This window comes from Cotesia glomerata, linkage group LG5 (genome assembly GCF_020080835.1).
Source record: "Cotesia glomerata isolate CgM1 linkage group LG5, MPM_Cglom_v2.3, whole genome shotgun sequence".
NCBI lineage: Eukaryota > Metazoa > Arthropoda > Insecta > Hymenoptera > Braconidae > Cotesia > Cotesia glomerata.
In genome coordinates this window covers 5051280-5073107 of record NC_058162.1, presented here as the reverse complement: position 1 = coordinate 5073107, position 21828 = coordinate 5051280, and the positions used below count along the sequence as shown (strand labels likewise).

Sequence of the window (21828 nt, the reverse complement as noted above, 5' to 3'; positions counted from 1 at the left end):
TCCCTTTCTTTATTTGAATTTATTGGTCCTTTTGTCTATCAACTGGCTCATTTGAATTTTTATCGACAGCTTGGCTGACGAGAGTCTACTCCAGCAAATTCAACCAGGGGACTACGCCGGGCTGATCAGTGTCATGGGTTATTTGATGCAAATAAAAGAACGTCAGCCCATTACGGATGACATGTTCCAACCTCTGCAGGAAACTATCGAGCTCCTCAAGTTCTACGATCAGGACATCCCCGAAGAGGTTAATGTTTTTCTTCAGGAATTGCCCGAACAGTGGGCAAATACCAAAAAATTAGCTTTGATTGTAAAGCAACAGGTGGCGCCACTGCAAGCGGGTGAGTTCAATGCCTAATTATTTGAAACTAACAATTCTTAGTCAATATGTGACTGCCAAGGATTAAGGAGGACCTTGCGCCATCGATGTTAAATAAAAAATATTAGATTACGCATAAAATTAATTTTTATCTAATAATTAAAGTCCTTATTTATCTAATAGTAAAATTTAATTTAGTCTTTACCGTGAAAATTTTTGAAAACAAAATTGTTAAAAATATTAGTATTTTTTCCGAGTCTTACGAGAAAGTCAGACCTTCACAACTTTCTCGAATTATGGTATTAACTACCGATTAGATGGGATAAAAAAAAACTCAAAATAAGGTTTTTAAAATATTCAGGTTTCATTTTTTGCAATAAAATATATAGGTTGCCGTGGAATATATGGAGAAATGAAAATTATAAAATCCCAAAAAATTCTCAAGCAACCTACATTAAAATGAAGTCAAAATATTTGGCAACGTTGCGTAGCGCGCAAGCTTCAGACCATTCAATAAATTCAAACTAATTCATTTATTTACACTGACTGCAAAAACTTAAACGTGGTTAAGGTTATATTGTGTAAATGAAAATGTAAACAACCGAAGTACAGCGTTGCCAAATCACGGACAGGTTACTAGCAGCTGATTTGAAAGAGTCAAATTAATTTTTGTATTTAACTATTTTTTTTTATCTTCAAAATTTCAACGATTAATGCCTCATATACTATTTATTCTTTAATTTTAGTAATTTTTATGGGTTTTTTATCTTAATTTATCATATATTGACTACTAGAGTTGTTTTGACTCAACTGGAGCGAAAGGACTTCCTTAATTCAATTGTGAATTATGAATAAAAGAATTTTGGCTTAATGATTTTTCAATACTTTTAATGAAAATATAAATATTTTGGGGACTTTTTACAAAAATTTTAATAATAATATTCTTAAAACAGAATTAATTACCAGAAATTAAAAAAAATTTATTTTATTGACAAGCGTCAATAAAAAAATGATGACTTTTTGGTAGATTTTACTCAACAAGAAGTCAAAAATTAATATCAAAAATCATCAACTTGAATTCAATAAAATATTGACAAAAAAAAAATTTGTGCCGCTTGGGATAAAAAATTGACTGCGCGATTTTTTTACTGTGTATTAACACGGAAAAAAGAAAAATAGAAAAATTATATTATAGAAAAAACCAATAAAATTGCACTTTCAGATTGTAATTATTACAGATTTTGTAAAAATTACATTGTAAAATGCACAGTAAAAAATTTTGCGTCATTGTGTAGAGCGTTTAAATTTGTGTGTAAAATATTACACTCTAGTGTGTAGAATTTAACATTCTCATGTGTTGATTTAATGATTTAACACACTAGAATGTTAAATTCTACACACTGGAGTATAATATTCTACACAAAAATTTTAACACCACACAATGACGAAAAATTTTTTACTGTGTGTAAATATTATATAGAAGAGTCTATTCACACGTAAAAAAATTCTGATAAATTCACGCAGCGTGAATATAAGGGTCTTTACATTCACGCGGCTTTTTTACGTATGAATAGACATGTCCATATTACATTGAAAGCTCTGAAAATTAACATTCAAAGTTTGAATTCAGAAAAATATTATTTCGAACTGTAATTTTTCTAGTTTTTAATACGACGCACTGATAGAAGGATTTCTTAGTATTTAAGAAGATTTCTTTGTATTTAAGAAATCATTTCTTAAACATCATCAGTATTTAAAGAATATTTCTTAGTATTTAAGAAATATTTTTTAAATACTAAGAAATGATTTCTTAAATACAAAGAAATCTTCTTAAATGCTAAGAAATCCTTCTATCAGTGCGGGACACTTATTACAATTTATAATGTAATTTTTCGAGTTTTCTTTTTTTCCGTGTAATGTAATTTTTCGATTTTTCTTTTTTCCGTGTACATTCACATATACAAAAAAATAACTTAAATAATCACATATTCAATAAAAAAATAACCAAATTTTATCTAGCTTGAAATTCAAATTTATTTAAAACTACTTAAAAAAGTTATCATAATAGATTTACTATCGATAAAAAAAATATAAAATTTTGAAAATACACAAATTCAGATTAAAATTTTTCCAATTATGGTAAATTGAACTAAAAAGATCAATTCTATTATCTAAATACACTAGGGACACAATTTTCCTTATTCATTTAATTATATAGCTAATTTAAGCTAAAACTGATTTTTGATATCACTAAACAGGAGAAGTATCAAGGATTCGCGGAAGAATATCTGCCTTTGACACGACAATCTGCCATTATCGGGAAGCGTTTCGTCGATACGCATTCTTCGGATACGACTGTGAAAACGCGTACGGATTGCTGGACGAAGCCGATCGGGAACTCTGCATGCTCGAAAGGCAGATGAAAGACATTCAAGATTCGGCTTCGCTGTTCGAAGTCTCCGTTCCGGAATTCAAGCAATTAAAGCAATGCAGACGCGAACTTCGGATGTTGAAGCAACTGTGGGATTATGTCTTCATAGTTCGCAGTAGCATAGAGGGCTGGAAAACAACCCCCTGGAGGAAAATCGATGTTGAGAACATGGACATTGAGTGCAAAAAGTTCGCTAAAGAAATTCGAGGTAAGACTTTTTTTAGTTATTTATAATGTCGTTTATTAAATGTAAGAACATGTTTACAAAGATGTAATTGATACCAGGAAAATAGTTAAAAGTAATGGAACCCTGCAGGGATACCTATTACGGTTACCCGAACTTGAGAGCTTACCGTAGGTACTTTCTGCAAGACGGTAATTAGCTGTAGAAATTTTTCTACAAGTTATTGTATTGTTCTACAGTAACGACGACAATATTTTTTAAAAGTAATTGCACTTTAGTTGATGATGTAAGAGCAAAATCTAATTAGTCTTTCGGGAAGATAATATTACCATCGCGACGTTGAGGACACTCTTCAACTTTCACACAAACTCCATTGGAATTTCTGAGATATCCTTCAACGCAATAGCAGCTTGGTCCTCCCATCTTAAAAAATAAAAATACTATATTAATATTCCGAATTTTTAATACCTTCAATTATAATCGATATTATTGTACTTACTCTTGTACAGATAAATGGACTATCATGATTGGAACAAGTTGGCTCGCAACTAGGATTATCGTTAACTAAATGTTCATTCGGGCCACATTCATTTTTGTGGCATTTGTAAGAGGGATTTTTTCCTACACCTAGAAAAATTTATTAAAAATTGAATGTAAGAGCAAAATCTAATGAGTTTTCGGGGAAAATGATATTACGATCAAGTTTAGGACATTCTTCAGCTTTCACACAATCCCCATTGGAATTTCTGAGGTATCCTTTAACGCAGAAACAGCTTCGTCCTCCTATCTTAAAAAAATTGAAGTACTATATTAATATTCCGAATTTTTAGTAGATTTTATAAAAATCTAACTATTGCAGCCGTCCTCATGGCACAACTTTTAAAAAATTTAGCCATTTTCTGACTCAGTTGGTCGAGCTGAGTCAGAAAATGTAGTTCGTTCAAAAGTTTATATATGGGTGATTCTCTGTAAGGATGTTTTTTGCTGTCCCAGGCATTTTTTTATTAGAAAAATTGTTATTTTGTTACTAAAAAAAATTTATTATGAAAGTAAAAAAACATTTCTATTTGGAGCATTGAAAACTAAAATGAAATAAATTTTGGTTTTTTTGCTATAAATTCGTAAACCACCGAAATAACAGTTCCCTGGGCTGTCCCATTCCCAAAATTAGAACTTTAAGATTAAATTTTAAGTTATTCGTCCATAATATATAATTTGGTCCATAATGTTTATAAACTTAATTAGTTAACTAACAATCTTCTTCAATAAAAAGTACCGAAAATTAATTTGTTTCATTAAATTCATTAAACCAAAGTTTGTCCCAGGCATTTTAAGAACAATCCCCTGCCAGAAGTTCAAAGCCAAAAAAAAAAAATCCAGCGTGTTATTTTACCTTTTGTAAGGTTTATAAGGATCTAACTAGCCTTGAGTTAATAACCATAGGGCTGTTAGCGCTTTATCGGCATTTTATTTAGTGTCAAAGCACCGTTTGTGCTGGAAATATGTGTCTGGGCAACTTCAAAACTCAGTCCCCTGGCAACTATTTTTATTTATAAAATTGGATCCATAAGTCTCAATATTATTCTAATTAATGTAAACATTCATTTAGAACTTGAAAAGTTGAATGCATTGAAATAGTTTGCTTGATTTTTCTCAATTTGATAATAAAGAAACAGTCCCCTGGCAAACAGTCCCCTGTCATGTTATATGGCAAAAGATATACAAATATCGAAAAAGCAAAAATTAATTCGGCTGTTTATTTATTATGATTAAGCTGATAGTTTTGTAGCCCTTGTTAATTGTTTTTCTAATAAAATCAAAAATAATTTCGTCGGACAATTTTGTACAGATTTAAGACGTCCTTACAGAGAATCACCCATATGTATGTATTTATATATATACATATATATTTATACGATATAACGCGGCTTGTCAGCACGATAGCGTTTTCAATTTATAACCGATTCTTCTCAAACTCAACATGCTTTATCTATCGATCAAGACCAAGGTTAAGTTCGAAGATGAGCTTAATCGGGCGAGTAATTTGAAAGTTACAGGATTTTGAAATTTTGAAAATCGTAAAAATTGCTGTTTTTACTACTTCAACTTAGTATAATTACTGAACTAGACAAGATATTAAAATTCGGTAAAATGCATCGTAAACCTCTTTTAATAAGCTTCAATTTTCACTACTCGGAAGTGGTAATAGCCTCAATATTACTCATTTTAGAGTTCGTTTAATGAAACAGTTTCACTGTTGCAGCCGTTTTAGGATTATTGTCTGCATCATAGCTTAATCATGATGAAAATTTAATAATTACGATATTGATCAGTCTTTCGTGTAATGTTATCGGGTAGGTCGTCAGTAGATATGTTTAATATTTGAGAAAATTTTTCTTCAGAAGATAATTTTTTTTTCAAAATTTGTTCTAAATAGTTTTAAATTTATTATTGAATTTTGATTTTTAATTCATTAATTAAGTTATACATTATTAGTATTTATATTATTTTATTAAAAATAAATTTTTTTTATTTGTAAAATCTACTTCCATTTCGGCTGCCGAATGGCCTTTTTTAATATCTTCCATTCGCGTGCTTAAAGGTAAAAGGACATAACTAAGGGTTAATAGGGATTTATGCTGAAAGGGCGTATAAAAAAATTTTTTTTTGCCATTCGGTTTGAAAATGTCTGAAACGTAAAAATCTGTAAAAAAAAAATTGGTATCCTAAAGCTGAAAGGGCGTATCTCAAAACATACGCCCTTTCACCTTTAAGAAAAGTACTCCTTAAAGATAAAAGGGCGCATAAAAAAAATTGTATTTTTTATACCAAATGTTAAATAATGGTTTCACATAACAAGTTATACTCAAATAACAGCCTCATATACAAAGTTTGATATAAACAAATAGCAAATAAATCAATCAAAGACAAATTACGTAAAAATTAAGTAATAAAAAAAAATCACAATGACAGATAACATTCAAATATTTTGAAATTTCACGTTTTAATCGCTCTATTGAATATAATTAATAACTATTTCTTAAAATGAATAATTCGACATTCATAGCATTCATTTTGACCATTTTTAGTTATTTTTTCAAAGTTAAGAGTGCAATTGAACTGTTTTCAGGCAATGTATAGTACAACCGACTTATGTACATTATTTAATCAAGAATATCATTCAGTGAAATCTACCTTCCATTTCAGGTTTGGCCGAATGGCGTTTTTTAGATGTATTTTCTTCTTTAACTTAAAAAAATTGTATAGTTGAGATTTTACGCCGCTACTACCACAGAAAGTTTTTTTTTCACATTTTTTAACTACGAATATGTTCTTTTGTAAACTGACCGAAAAAAAAATTATTCACCCTTTCACCTTTAGATCACCAAAATTTCGAATTCTTAAAAGTAAAAGGGCGTATAATTAAAGACATACGCCCTTTTACCTTTGTAATTTTTTTTTCAATTTTAAGCGCAGAATGTGTCTACTACTCGATTGGCAATAAAAAAAAAAAATATGCGCCCTTTTACTTTTGCAAAGGTAAAAGGGTGCATAAATTGTTATAAGTCCTTTTACCTTTAGGCACGCGAATTATAATCGATATTATTGTACTTACTTTTGTACAAAAAATTGGACCATCATGATTGGAACAAGTTGGCTCGCAATCAGGATTACTGTAAACTAAATGTTCCTTCGGGCTACAACCATTTCGGTCGTATTTGTATAAGAAACTTGCTTCTACCCCTAGAAAAACTTAATAAAAATTGAATATTAGATTCCTTTTCTTTCTAAATCTTTTTTAATAAAAATCAAACGTATCCGTGAAAAAATTTTCTAGTGTGGCTTGAAATGTCTTCCGTGCAAAAAAAAATTCTGATTTAAGATTGAAATTTATATTTTGACACAAATATGAATTTTTAACATCAATCCAAATTTTCTTAATCAGAAAATTTTTTTCGGGATAACAAAACAATAAAAAAATTAGTTACAAGTGAAGCAAATCACGGCAGCAATGAACAAAATACTGATTTTACACACCATTTTGATTCGTTATGATTCTACAGGCAAAATTTCGGTCTTATATACCACGATTCCCATTGTAAAATTCAACATGATTTGTTTAATTTACATCATAAAATAGATCAACGTCGACATATGCAAACAAATCCGATAGAGAGTAATCACAATAAATCTCACGACACTTGTAATAACATGTTGTTTGATGCGGCTATTAATTACATACTATTTATGTTTATCTATACCTTAATGCAATGAATTACAGATATTTTATTTACGGCCATCAATTGCTCAAGTTAAACATAAACATTCATTGGAATACGTTGAACATCAGTTAATATTTTTTGGAAAATCCTTGACAAAAAATAACATTAATTTTATTATTAAATTTATATTTAAAATTTGACATGCCAATAATTTTTCTTAAATGATAGCGTCACGGGTTTTCAAGAAATGAGTAATTGGTCGTAAATAATGAGAACAGACTGTAAGCCTAAAAATGAAAAATGACCTAATTCCTTCTGGATTTATTTCAGTTTCGCTGGACAAAGAAATGAGGCCGTGGGACGCTTACGTAAAGCTGGAAGCTACGGTAAAAAATATGCTGACTTCATTGCGGGCAGTAGGGGAGCTTCAAAATCCAGCAATTCGCGAGAGACATTGGCGACAATTGATGAACAGTACCAAGGTACGCTTAATTTAGTGAAATTGATCAGATTTATTGATTTACAATTAGAAAATTCTAATTGTTATAATTCAAATTAATTATAATCTAAGCTTTCAGTCCTTTCAGAAGCTATAATTATAGCAATAATCATAATCCAAATCCAATCAATACTTAACAATAATATTAGTTTATAGTTTCGCACATAAATTTGCTGTACATACGCTATCGATGTTACAGAGATTGGGTGACATGACTCCAGAAATGACCGTAAGTCCACTGTACATAAATGCACGGTACGATTATTTATAATTGAATATTTAATTTTATATAATGATTTTTTACACTTTTATACTATATATTTGTAAATAAAGATATTTATACACATCGATCATTTTTATACCACGATTTAGCACACATAGTTGTACCAAAATCATAATTCGCTAGTCATAAGTGATAATTCATAACCATTGTTCATTATTTATTGTAAACTTATGCAATAAAGTACATTGACAAAAGCTTGAGCTTAATTATTTCACATCATTTATTCCTGCACCAATTTTGCTAAAAATATTTTTTGTTTTGCCGAACCTAGGCTAAAACAAGCACTAAGATCAATTTGTTCTTAGGTACGATTTGTGATGGACGATTCGACAACTCTGGCAGATTTGCTCGAACTGAACCTCCATGAGTGTGAAGAAGAGGTAAAAAATATCGTTGACAAAGCTGTCAAGGAAATGTCCATGGAGAAGTATCTGCGAGAGTTGAATGCCACATGGTCAATGATGGAGTTCGAACGAGAAGTTCATCAACGGACGGGAGCTGTTCTTTTGAGAGCTAGTGAAGAGTTAATAGAAACGCTCGAGGAGAACCAGGTTATTGATGACCCGTGAAAAATTTTTTTAACATAGCTTGTAATGGTGTGATGCTTTTTGGGCCTAAAAAAATGTAACCCTTACAAATCATCTCTTCGACAATTCATACCCTGATATTATGTTCGCGACAATTCATCCCAACGACAAATCAGACTATTGATTATTGGGCCCAGTATGATAATTCTGGATGACCAAAAATTCTCAGCAATAATTTCTTGCACAATATTTTTTTAAAAACTTTATTTCTCATTGTCAAAATTTATTGCACGCCTCATAAGCGATGCGTTGAGGTTGTGCTCTACTCTCGATATTTCAAAAAAAGCAGTTTTCTCGAAACTGAAATAGATTCTTTGTTATTTATATCGCATTTACAGGTTAATATTAGTACACTTATATTAAGTCAAATAATTTGTCAGGCATATAAAATATATTTCAATAACAATTTTTTTGTTTAACATAGTAAATAATAACATTAAACATAATCTTTTCTGAACGTCCGTGTATGGATCGGTGTATGTGGCAGGGAAATTGGTCGAAAAAATTTTATTTTTTATTTATTTATTTATTTACCAGGTTATAAAATATATACATACAAAAATACATACATATATACCTATAGAAATGCTGCAGCATCTGTGCATAGGCCTGGTAGTAGATTATTCTATGTAATATCAATATTTTTAGCTGTACATAACTTAAAATCCAGCCATCTCGAACATTTACAAATATAAGATACAGTACAAGTAATAGTAATAGATATATAAAGTTAATCTAAAACTTATAATAGTAGGAAAAATACAACTAGTGATATCGAAAATCAAGATCTAAACTATCTTTGTGATGCTAACCAAAATCTTATCTTTATCCTAATTTCTTTGTTTGGTAGATGTAAGTTTTTTAGATTGTCTGGTAAATTATTATAATTCTTTATTGCCACTAAACTAGAATTTTTAAAAGCTATATTTTTATTGACCTTTGGCATGCTTATTGCTCTACCTCTTGCCTTACTCTGGTAATTAGAATATTCATTTTTACATTTTGAGTAGTGGTAACACATTGATTCAATTATAAAATAATCTTTTACTCCTAGTATTTTACAAGTGTTTTGCTCGTTTATCACATTGATTAGTTTATTTTGTATTGCCACTAATTTATTTATCGCATTTTTATAGCATCCTCCCCACGCAATGATTCCAAAAATGATCGTACCGGAATAATTTTTTTTTTTTATTATTTTAAGTAACAAACGACGGATTTTCTCAATTAATATGAGCGTTCAATTCATTGTCGTTAAATTATTATTTATAAAAAACTAATATATGACTGTGGATTTTTTTGTATATCTATCTATACATTTTATTATAGTATTTTTTTTCCTCACCTTAGAGTTATGGCGGCACTTAATCATAGCAGAGTTTTCTGTTTTTAATTATTTTGCTTTTTATCTTTTATTTTAAGCAATTTTATTGTGAAAAATGAGATTTTGAGGCGTGCACTTTTAGATTTTCCAAATTTATTTGGTATTATTTTCTTGTACAAAAATTTATTTAAATATTTATAGCTTATGCGTTAGCTTATTTTTAGATAAATACACACAAAAACCATAATAAAAGGGGACAACACGCAAACAAGCTTATTTTTTGGTCTAATGTCGGATAAACACACATAAAAACCATGATAAAAGGGCCCTGATTAAAAATATTGATTGAAAATTATTGGGAATCAGTCACCCCATGTAAACTGTATATCTATATATACATAAAAAAGAATTGAAAGTATTAAAAAGTATTCAAATTTCATCATTTTTAATCCTTTTCAATCAATATTTTTAATCAGGGGGCACAATACAGTTTCTTATAAACTAAAAGCGAATTTAATGGTTGAAGGACAAATTTTCGGGTATTAATAAATAATGTTTCGATTGTCCTGCGGTTTAATTGTCGTGAAGATGATGTATTGGGGATTAAATGTCCGGGATTAATTGTCTTGGGCCCAAAACTCAGTAAACCGCTGGTAATCTCCTTTTAGAATTCTTTGAATGTCCTGATTTGGTCTAATATCAAAATTTACCATATTGACGTTCTAATTAGCAAATTTTCTAACTCCATTTTAGAGAATCTTCCATTTGTACGATAAACCAATTAGTTCAAAATGTATTATCACTTTAAAAAACCATTTAATATCTATTAGAGGTATAATATTTCGGTTTGGATCATTCAAATAATTTATTATTGAACTATTGGTACATCAAAATGTTAAAAAATCACCCTCTACAAAATAAAGAGTTAGACCAATTGCTAATTAGACCGTCGATATTAGGCCATTGAGAATTTTTTTTCTAAGGATTAGTCATTAGTATTGATAACATCCGTTTTGAAAATAACTTAGGTCAATGTATTAGGTGCAATTGCAAAACCTGATAACTTCCAAGTTCATCGCGCATTTCTTGGAAGAAGTATCAGCGTGGCAAAAGAAGCTGAGTATTGCTGACCAGGTGACTACTGTCTGGTTTGAGGTTCAGCGAACCTGGATGCACTTGGAAAGCATTTTTTTATCTTCTGAAGATATCAGGAAACAATTACCAGTTGATGCTGATCGATTTGACAGGATAGACGCTGAATTCAAAAAGATGACGGAAGATATGGCCAAAACACCTAATGTTGTCCAAGCTACCAATCGTGATGGCTTGGCTGGTGCGCTGGATACCCTTCAACGAGAACTAGTCCTTTGTGAAAAAGCATTGGCTGAGTACTTGGAAACCAAGAGGCTTGCATTTCCAAGATTTTACTTCATTTCTTCGACAGATTTACTAGACATCCTTTCCAACGGAAACCAACCGGAGATTGTTGCTAAGCATCTTACTAAACTGTTTGATTCAATGGCCAGGCTCAAGTTTGATGACAACAATGACAAAGTCAAGCGTGCTGTTGGTAAGGCAATTGTAGTTTTGATTCAATAATAGATTAATTGATTGATTCATATTTTAAGGGATGCATGCGAAGGATGGCGAGTATGTAGCCTTTACTAACTGTGAAATGTCTTGCGATGGAGCTGTCGAGGTCTGGTTGAATCGGCTTCAACACGCAATGCGAGCTTCAACTCGGCATTACTTCAGCGAAGCTGTTGTGAGTTACGAAGAAAAGCCCCGTGAGCAATGGCTGTTCGATTACCCAGCTCAGGTGTCTCTTTGTGGGACGCAAATCTGGTGGACCACTGAGGTCAATTTGGCGTTTTCGCGCCTTGAGGAAGGCTATGACAATGCGCTGAAAGATTATCTTAAAAAGCAGATTCTGCAATTGAGTACTCTGATCACTCTTCTGCTGGGTGAATTAAGCAAGCAGGACCGTCAAAAGGTGATGACCATTTGTACTATTGATGTCCATTCGAGAGACGTTGTTGGAAAACTGGTTCAGGCAAAGGTTGAGACAGCCCAAGCGTTTCAATGGCAAAGCCAACTTCGACATCGCTGGGATGACAAGGAGAAGGATTGCTTTGCCAATATTTGCGATGCTCAGTTTAAGTACTCTCATGAATACTTGGGCAACACTCCAAGGTAGAGATTTTTTTTTTCATATCTGCCCCTCGCGGTTTTTGAAATACCGTAAATTTTCGGTATTAATGCGTTTACCATAGATTTACCGTTATAATTCTGAAATAATACGGTATTTCTGTGGTTATATTGGCCAGTTTTTTTTTTCTACAGTTATACAGCATTTCTACCGTACTTTTGCTACAAAGTTCAAGAATAATACGATAAAATTACGGTAAAACTCTAGAACTTTTACCGTAAAAAATCTATGTATTAACTATAATATTAATATAATTTAACAATAAAAAAATGGTATTTCTACGGTATAAATACCGAAGATATACTGTAATTTTTCCGCGTTTAAACTGATATAATTAAAGATATAATGCTTTCTACCGTAAAATGGACGGTGGTGTTTATTACTCGGAGGCTCTTATTAGGTGACTAAATAAACAGTTACGGATAGTGTCTTAGATAGCTCAACTGGTAGAGCCTTTGGCGCGTAACTAAATAATCCGGGTTCGAATCCCGGTCTGGACTAAAAAAAATTATAATAAGAATAATAGAGGAATTAATTCATTAACCTCTTAAAAATTATTCATGATAATTTATAATATTATAAAAAAAAATTTTTACCTGTTGAATAATAGTAGTAAAGCAGCATAATTTTGGTATTTTACCGGTAATAGAAAGTACGGATTTTCTTTTTCAGTTTTTTGCTGCAATAGTGCCACAAATATACAGTAAATGTGCGGTACACTATCGGTTTTAATGCTGTTAATATACCGTAATTTTCCTATTGTATTGCCGCAAATACTCTGAATTCATTTCTTAATTTTTTCGTAATAATTTGGCAAAAAAACTGGCTAAAATAACTGAAGTATTACGGTAAACATACAGAATTTATATCGTATAAATACCGAATCTTTGCGGCATTTCTAAAACCGTGAGGGTGAGAACAATCTAGCTATATTGATGATTGTTTGATCTTTACAGGTTGGTGATAACTCCTTTGACGGATAGGTGTTATATTACATTAACCCAGTCGTTGCATTTAATAATGGGCGGAGGACCAGCGGGACCAGCTGGAACCGGAAAAACAGAGACTACAAAAGACCTGGGTCGTGCTTTAGGCATCATGGTCTACGTCTTTAATTGTTCCGAGCAAATGGACTACAAATCGTGTGGAAATATCTACAAAGGTCTTGCCCAGACTGGTGCTTGGGGATGCTTCGACGAGTTCAATCGTATTTCTGTTGAAGTGCTGTCGGTAGTTGCAGTCCAAGTCAAAAGCGTCCAAGACGCAATTCGTGACAAGAAGAAGACCTTCAACTTCATGGGCGACATAATTGGCCTAGAACCCACAGTAGGGATTTTCATTACCATGAATCCAGGTTATGCTGGTCGTACAGAATTACCGGAGAATCTTAAAGCGTTGTTCAGACCTTGTGCTATGGTAGTGCCTGACTTTGAGCTGATTTGCGAGATCATGTTGGTAGCAGAAGGCTTCCAGGAAGCTAGAGTACTAGCTCGGAAATTCATAACACTGTACACACTTTGTAAGGAATTATTGTCGAAGCAAGACCACTACGATTGGGGACTCAGAGCCATCAAATCGGTGCTAGTTGTTGCGGGAAGTCTGAAACGTGGTGATCCAGGAAGACCTGAAGAAGAAGTTTTAATGCGAGCTTTGAGGGACTTCAACATTCCTAAAGTAGTCACGGATGATTTGCCAGTTTTCATGGGTCTCATTGCTGATTTGTTCCCTGCGCTGGATGTTCCTCGAAAGAGAGACGTTGAGTTTGAAAAAACAGTCAAGCAAGCAGCCGCTGATTTACTTCTCCAGCCTGAAGATGGGTTTATCTTGAAGGTAGTCCAATTGGAAGAGCTATTAGAAGTTCGTCATTCGGTTTTTATCGTCGGGACTGCTGGTTGTGGTAAAACCCAAGTGTGGAGGACGCTTTTTCGTACTTACCAAAACATTAAACGCAAGCCTATGTACAATGACTTGAACCCCAAGGCAGTGACTAACGATGAACTTTTTGGAATCATCAATCCTGCGACTCGCGAATGGAAGGACGGGCTCTTTTCTGTGATCATGAGAGAACAGGCTAATTTGGGAGGCGAAAATCCTAAATGGATCATCCTTGATGGTGACATTGACCCAATGTGGATCGAATCTCTGAACACGGTGATGGACGACAACAAAATTCTGACTCTCGCTAGCAATGAAAGAATAGCTCTAACTCCAGCTATGAGGCTGCTTTTTGAAATCTCCAATCTGAGGACAGCGACGCCTGCTACCGTTTCACGAGCTGGAATCCTGTATATAAACTCCCAGGATCTTGGATGGAATCCTTATGTAACCAGTTGGATAGAGACGAGAACCATCCCTGCAGAAAAATCAAACCTAGTAACACTTTTTGATAAGTACATTCCCATCTGCCTGGAGACTCTAAGGACAAGGTTCAAGAAAATCACTCCCATCGCAGATATGGCACATGTAGAAATGCTGTGCCATCTTCTCCACTGTCTTCTCAGGCCAGAATTGACAACAGCGGAGTTCACCAAAGACCACTACGAGCTGTACTTTGTTTTCGCAGCAGTTTGGGCATTTGGCTCTGCGATGTTTCAAGATCAAACTGTTGACTATCGCGTTGAGTTTAATAAGTGGTGGGTTAACGAATTCAAACAGGTAAGATTTCCAACTCAAGGGACCGTTTTTGACTACTACATTGACTCTGAAACTAAGGAATTTACGCCATGGTCTGAGCGAGTTCCCAGATTTGAATTGGACCCAGATATGCCTTTGCAAGCTGCCCTGGTCTATACTTCAGAGTCGATCAGGATTAAATACTTCCTGGATTTGCTGATGGCTGAGAAAAACCCAGTTATGCTTGTCGGTACAGCTGGTTGCGGAAAAACAGTTCTGGTGTCGGAAAAACTTCTCCAGTTATCGGAAAACTATGCAGTCACAAATGTGCCTTTCAACTTCTATACATCTTCGGAAATGCTGCAAAAAATCTTGGAAAAACCTTTGGAAAAGAAAGCTGGTCGTAATTACGGCCCTCCGGGAAGTAAAACTCTGATTTACTTCATCGACGACATGAACATGCCGGAAGTAGACACCTACGGAACTGTTCAACCTCATACTTTGATCAGACAGCACTTGGACTATGGACATTGGTACGATCGGACTAAACTGAGCCTCAAAGACATTCATAACTGTCAGTACGTCAGTTGTATGAATCCAACTGCTGGTTCTTTCACGATTAACCCGAGGTTGCAGAGGCACTTCGCAGTGTTTGCTGTTAGCTTTCCCAACCACGAATCACTTACCACTATTTATTCATCGATTCTGTCCCAACATCTGGCGAATCTGGAGCACAGATTTCCTCTCTGTGTCACCGACCTGTGCAACAACATCGTCCAGGCAGCTTTGCAGCTTCACAATCGTTGCAGCCAGGTGTTTTTACCTACGGCGACTAAGTTTCACTACATATTCAACCTCCGCGAGCTGTCCAATTGCTTTCAAGGAATGCTGTTCAGTGGAAACGAGTGCTTGCAGCAACCTTGCGACATAATCCGTCTCTGGATGCACGAAACACATCGTGTTTATGGAGATAAGCTTACAGATGAAAAAGATATTGAAAACTTTGGAAAATTGCAATTGGATATCTTGAAAAAAAATACAGAAGAAATTGACGAAGGCGCTGTTCTGGAGAAACCCAATATTTACTGTCACTTTGCAGGTAATGGTGCCGCGACTAGATAACCGCGGACAAAATAACCGACGATAAATAAACCGTGGAAAAAATAACCGGACCACAAAATAAATATGGACAAAATAACCGAACGACATTATAAACATGCAACAAAATAACCAAATAATAAAATAACCAAACGACAAAATATTGTAATAAAAATATTTTCGCATAAACACACACAAAATCTATGAAAAAAGGGCACATCAAAATAACAAGCTTACTTGTTGATCTATTTTTGAATCATATAATTTATTGTAATATCCATTGCCTATATTATTTTTGTACTTATAAATTTAAAAATTATTTTGAGAGATTAATTATAAAATTTTATGATCTGAATATTTTGTCGTGTGGATATTTTGTCGTTCGGTTTTTAGTAAATTTCATAGAAATCTAACTATTGCATTGATCCTCATGACGGAACTTTTGAAAAATTTCGCTATATTTCGACTCAGCTCGTCGAGCGGATCCAGAAAATGCATATGGTTCAAAAGTTTATATATGTATGTATTTATATATTATACGATATAATCGGCATTGTCTCTTCTCTAACTCCCTCAATTCTATAGGGATCTCAATAAAACCTAATACAATTATTCTTAGGACAATTTCTGAGGTTAAGTACTAAGATGAGGCAAATCTGTCGATTAGTTTAGATATTAGAGCAATTCAAAAATTTTCAAAAATCGCAAAAAATTTTCGATTTTACCTTATTTCCGTACAATAACAATGGAACGCGACATTCTATCGGATTTCTTTAATTGCATCTGAAAGCTTATTTAATAAGGTTCAATTTGTATACTTATTTAATTTTCTAAATTAAATAGTTTAGGAGTAACAGCAATCCAAAAATTTCCAAAAATCGCAAAAATTTTCACTTTTACCGTATTTACGTGCAATAACAATTGAACGTGATATCCTATAAAATTTCTGTAAATTGCATTTGAAAGCTTATCAAATAAGCTTTAAATTGCGTACCTCATTATCAGTCTGGGTAAAAAATTACCTACTTTTTCAGACAGATTTAATGAAATTTTACTTTTGCATTTGTTTTGACATCAGTGTTGTTTAATGTAACAGAAATTTATTTTTTTTTTTATATGCAACCCTAGTAGTATTTTTTTTATTCATCATGAAATCTACTTCCATTTCGGCTGTCGAATGGCCTTTTTTTTACCCCGCGATTATTTTGTCGTGGTTATTTTGTCTGAAATTTTTCTGTTACTGCGCCACAGGTAACTGACGTTACCTAGCAAATCATTTCGCTGGAATGAGATTATGATTTCAGGTGGAGTGGGTGAACCAAAATACATGCCAATAAAAAACTGGGTTACTCTTCACCGTCTGCTGTCAGAGGCTCTTGTCAGCTACAATGACTTAGTAGCAGCGATGAACCTAGTTCTTTTTGAGGACGCGATGATGCATGTCTGCAGGATTAACAGAATTCTCGAGTCTCCTCGTGGTAGCGCTCTACTAGTTGGCGTCGGTGGTTCTGGAAAGCAAAGCTTGTCAAGGTTAGCTGCATTTATAAGCTCTCTGGAAGTGTCCCAAATCCAACTTCGAAAAGGATACGGAGTGCTAGATCTGAAGATGGAATTAGCGGGCTTGTACATGAAATCAGGAATGAAGAACATTGGGATTATGTTTCTGATGACCGATGCTCAGGTTCCTAATGAGCAGTTCCTTGTTCTGATCAATGACATGCTCGCTTCTGGAGAGGTCCCTGATTTATTCCCAGAAGACGAAGTTGAGAATATCATTGCAGGTAAATGTAGCAAGGTTTTGTTGATGTTTCTTTAGAATTGATGATGGTCTTGTCTCCTTTTTAGGAGTGAGAAATGAAGTGAAGGGAGCGGGGATATTAGACAGTCGTGAAAACTGCTGGAAGTTCTTTATCGATCGCGTAAGGAGGCAGCTCAAGTAAGTCACCCCTCAGAGGAATCTTAACAAAACTTAGTAAGAGTAATGAAAAATAATTTTTAGAGTTGTTTTGTGTTTTTCACCAGTCGGCTCGACTTTACGAGTTCGATCACGTAAATTTCCAGCGATTATAAACTGTACCGCAATAAATTGGTTCCACGAATGGCCCCAGGAGGCGTTAATGTCTGTTTCAAAAAGTTTTCTTGAGGACTTGGACGAATTGCCGGAAGATTGCAGGTTTGATTAAAATTTAACATCGTGTAATATTGTTTAACGGGTGTTAAAGTTTGGCAATTGACGGTGTTTAGAGAGTCGGCTGCTAAGTTCATGGCCCATGCTCACACGACCGTGAACGCAACGAGCCGTCTCTATTTAGCGGGTGAGCGACGGTACAATTACACGACACCAAAGTCATTCTTGGAGCAAATTAGTCTGTATATGAAACTGCTTAAGGCTAAAGCCAGTGAATTAAGCGGTCGGATTGAGCGACTGGAAAACGGGCTGGCTAAGTTAAGATCAACCGCGGCACAAGTCGCTGAACTTAAGCAGAAACTGGCATTACAGGAGGTTGAGTTGCAACAAAAAAACGAAGCTGCTGATAAACTTATTGCTATCGTTGGTATTGAGACTGAAAAGGTCCAGAAGGAGAAAGCTCTCGGTGAGTTGTTTTTAGTGGGGAATGAAAAGAGGTCTACAAGTTGTACTTGGTATAAATTTAAGGGAAAATTTTAACTAGAGTTATTTTTAACCATATTTTAGGCCATTATAGGGCAAATACCCGTAAAAAAAATTTTTTTTCTATGGTTTGATATCCTATAATAAAATTAAGATGAAAAATATGGGTTGCAAACTATTTGTAACGTGATTGGTCAAATATATCATAAGCATGAAAATATTTGCAAACTCAATGGTCAGGCGCGCTCAAATTCAATTTTAGTGTTTATATCCTCTAAATCCTCTAAATTAAAATAGATGAAATAAAAATAAGTGTGAAGTTAACTTAGTATCGAATTATCGCAAAAATGTGGTCCCCGATTCCGTATTGGCTGAAAAATTAATGCGCGCGAAGCGCGCAATTTAAATTCCTAATCCTATACAGAGTGTCTCAGAAGTAACAGACGCCATTGTAGCATCTGATAAACAAAATAATTCTGAGACGAAAAGTCCTTAGCCATTTTTTATTCAGACGCATAGATAATTAATTATTAATTAAAATAACGTCCTTTTATGCGTTAGAGAGAGAGAGCACCAGTGTCCAGTCAAGTGCGTTCCAAACAAAGACGCTTGCACGTGTGAATGTGTAAGTAAATATGTGTGACTGCGTTAGCTATAGAAGCTAGTTAGTCATACAGTTAGTTGCATCTTTTTTGGCACATACTTTACTGGACACTGGCGCTCTCTCTCTAACAAATAAAGAGACGTTATTTTTAATTAATAATTAATTATCTATGCGGTTAATTAAAAAATGGTTAAGGACTTTTCGTCTCAGAATAATTTTTTTCATCAAATGGTACAATGGCGTCCGTTACTTTTGGGACACCCTGTATATCAAAATTGATGGTTGATTGAAGTTAGCTTAGTATCGAAATGACTCGAAAACATGGACCCTGATTTCTTATTGGTTCATAATTAGAGCGCGTAATTTGAATTCCTAGTGTAATTTATGATCGAACCTGGTGTGGTCTGATATGACTTGATATGTTCATGTATAGCCACTGAATTATCTTCTCGTAGATCACATTACAATAAAATTAAACTTAAGGAGATCCACGCGAAGTAGTCAAATTTTTAAAACTTCCTGAAAATTTGTAAATTCAATCTACGTAGCCTAATATTTAAAAAAATTAAAAAACAGTAAGTTTCTAGGATATTTAATGAAATAATTAAATTTGAAAATTGTAATTTTTATGAATAGGTAAATGGAGATTCCACCAGCCGTGTATTTGATTAAGAATTTAATGCAATTAACGATTTAAAAAAAATTTATTTTCATTGAATTTGATTGAAAAAATAATAAGCTTTCGATTAAAACAATAAAAAGTAAGTTTCTGAATGTATTACGGAGTTATTTTATATTTTTTATGAAAAATCACTAGGAACTTCCGTTCTTTAAAGTCTTGTATTTGACTTGGCAACACCGCTTGCGCAGTTACCCAAAGCATAAGTAACCGCGGTTATTTGAAATGCTAGAAGATCTTACACTGAAAAACAATTTTATTAAATAGTAATAAAATTTTTAACTATCTAATAAAACGTTTATTTGGCTAATAAAGGGGAAGAGGAAGTAAACAAGTAGGTTAGAATGTCTCGTTGAAAAATCTTTATACTACTTATTGAGATATTTATTTTTTTTTGAGATTAGATTTGTTTTAATGACTTAATATTCGTATAAATGACAGCAAATGAAAGCAACACTCGTGGCTATTTTAATAAACATATATTAGTATTTAAGAAAATTTTATTAAATACTAATAGAATTTTATTCATATGAAATATAATTTTATTAATATTAACTAAGTTTTCTTTTCTAAGTCCAAATAAACTTTTTTATAACTATTGAATAAAATTTAGACAGTAAACATAAATAAATTTTGAAGTTAGGGAACTCTTGCGGTGTTGTCAAGTGTATACCGGTAATTAAGAGTGCTATATTTTTTATTAGTCAATTAAATGTTAATAATTATTTAATTAGTAAATTTTTCGGAAATTTCTTTAAAAATGTTATTAATTAATTTAAAAATTATTTTTAAGGTGCATAACAAAAGTACTTCTACACATTATTTTTTTATAGACATTCATTACACTAGGAAGGTACTTGAATCTCCTTAATATGGCAATACATGAGATCAACTCCTATCAGGCCATATTAAAAATTTTTTTCATGGGTAGTTTTTTTTTGGTATCTTATGCAGCCTCTTTTCTTCTAATCGGACAATAGTTTGTTAACATAGTGGTGATTATGTCCAGCGGATGAGGAGGAGACAAAGGTGGCGGTTATTGCCGAGGAAGTACTGAAAAAACAAAGGGAATGCGAGGCTGATTTAGTGAAAGCTGAGCCAGCATTACTGGCAGCTCAAGAGGCTTTAAACACTCTTAATAAAGCGAATCTCACAGAATTAAAGTCATTTGGATCACCGCCGGGTGCCGTGACCAACGTGACTGCCGCGGTGATGGTACTTCTCGCACCTAGTGGCAAAGTGCCAAAGGACAGAAGCTGGAAAGCCGCCAAAGTACGTACGTTCATTTTAATAGCACATCGTACGTTTTTATAACTAATTAAAAGTTTTTAAGAGAAGTCAGATATTTTTAATTATATTTCCGCGAACCGACAAGTACCAGTATCTTGTTACCGTGCATGAGTATCGTTATTGCTATTATTAATGTTAATATTAATACCCATGGACATTTAAAATAGATCGTTATGGCGAAAGTTGACGCCTTTCTGGATTCCCTCATAAACTATGACAAGGAAAATATCCATCCAGAAGTTACAAAAGCAATTCAACCGTACTTAAAGGATTCGGAATTTGAACCGGAGTTTGTAAGATCAAAATCCGCAGCTGCTGCTGGATTATGCGCTTGGGTTATCAATATTATCAAGTTCTACGAAGTATTCTGTGATGTTGAGCCCAAACGCAAAGCGCTCGCGCAAGCTAATGCTGAATTAGCAGCTGCTCAAGATAAATTGAGTGGTATAAAGCGGAAAGTTGCGGTAAGATATCATTTATACTATCATTATATGATTTGTTTTTCTTTCTTTTCTTAAATTAGTTTTACATCAACTTGACAAATAAACATAAGGGCGTAAAAAATTTTAGAATTGTATATCCCGTCATATAATCAACGTAATTGGCAATGTGATATATATTTTTATAGGGCATAAAGAAGGTGGTATTTTTATTTAGAAATTTAGAAAAATTTTTTTGCATATCTTCAAAATTTAAACATTCACGAACATTTCCTCTTAAGGATTTTTCAACACAGAAAAAAAATTAACTTGAATCAAGAAAATAATTTTAAAGAAAATTCAGCTTTTTGATTTGAGTATAAAAATTCTTAAAGAAATTTTTCTTGGTTTAAATAAATTTTACTTGGTTGAAGAATTTTTCATCTTGATTCTAG

At 33.2% G+C, this 21828-nt stretch overlaps 1 protein-coding gene across 5 annotated transcripts in view; it reads left to right on the top strand.

Moving 5' to 3' along the window:
* LOC123264778 (dynein beta chain, ciliary) overlaps positions 1-21828 on the top strand; it is a 76995-nt gene that overhangs the window by 39588 nt on the left and 15579 nt on the right. For 4 of the 5 annotated variants that reach the window (XM_044728247.1, XM_044728245.1, XM_044728244.1 and 1 more), the window contains exons 12-25: positions 70-341; positions 2578-2958; positions 7488-7639; positions 7856-7885; positions 8245-8490; positions 10892-11420; positions 11479-12043; positions 13016-15771; positions 17075-17551; positions 17616-17706; positions 17770-17943; positions 18015-18364; positions 20674-20936; positions 21122-21418. In XM_044728247.1, coding sequence (XP_044584182.1) covers positions 70-341; positions 2578-2958; positions 7488-7639; positions 7856-7885; positions 8245-8490; positions 10892-11420; positions 11479-12043; positions 13016-15771; positions 17075-17551; positions 17616-17706; positions 17770-17943; positions 18015-18364; positions 20674-20936; positions 21122-21418 — 6583 coding nt within the window. The remainder of the gene's footprint in view (positions 1-69; positions 342-2577; positions 2959-7487; positions 7640-7855; positions 7886-8244; positions 8491-10891; positions 11421-11478; positions 12044-13015; positions 15772-17074; positions 17552-17615; positions 17707-17769; positions 17944-18014; positions 18365-20673; positions 20937-21121; positions 21419-21828) is intronic. The other variant, XM_044728246.1, reaches the window with a different exon arrangement.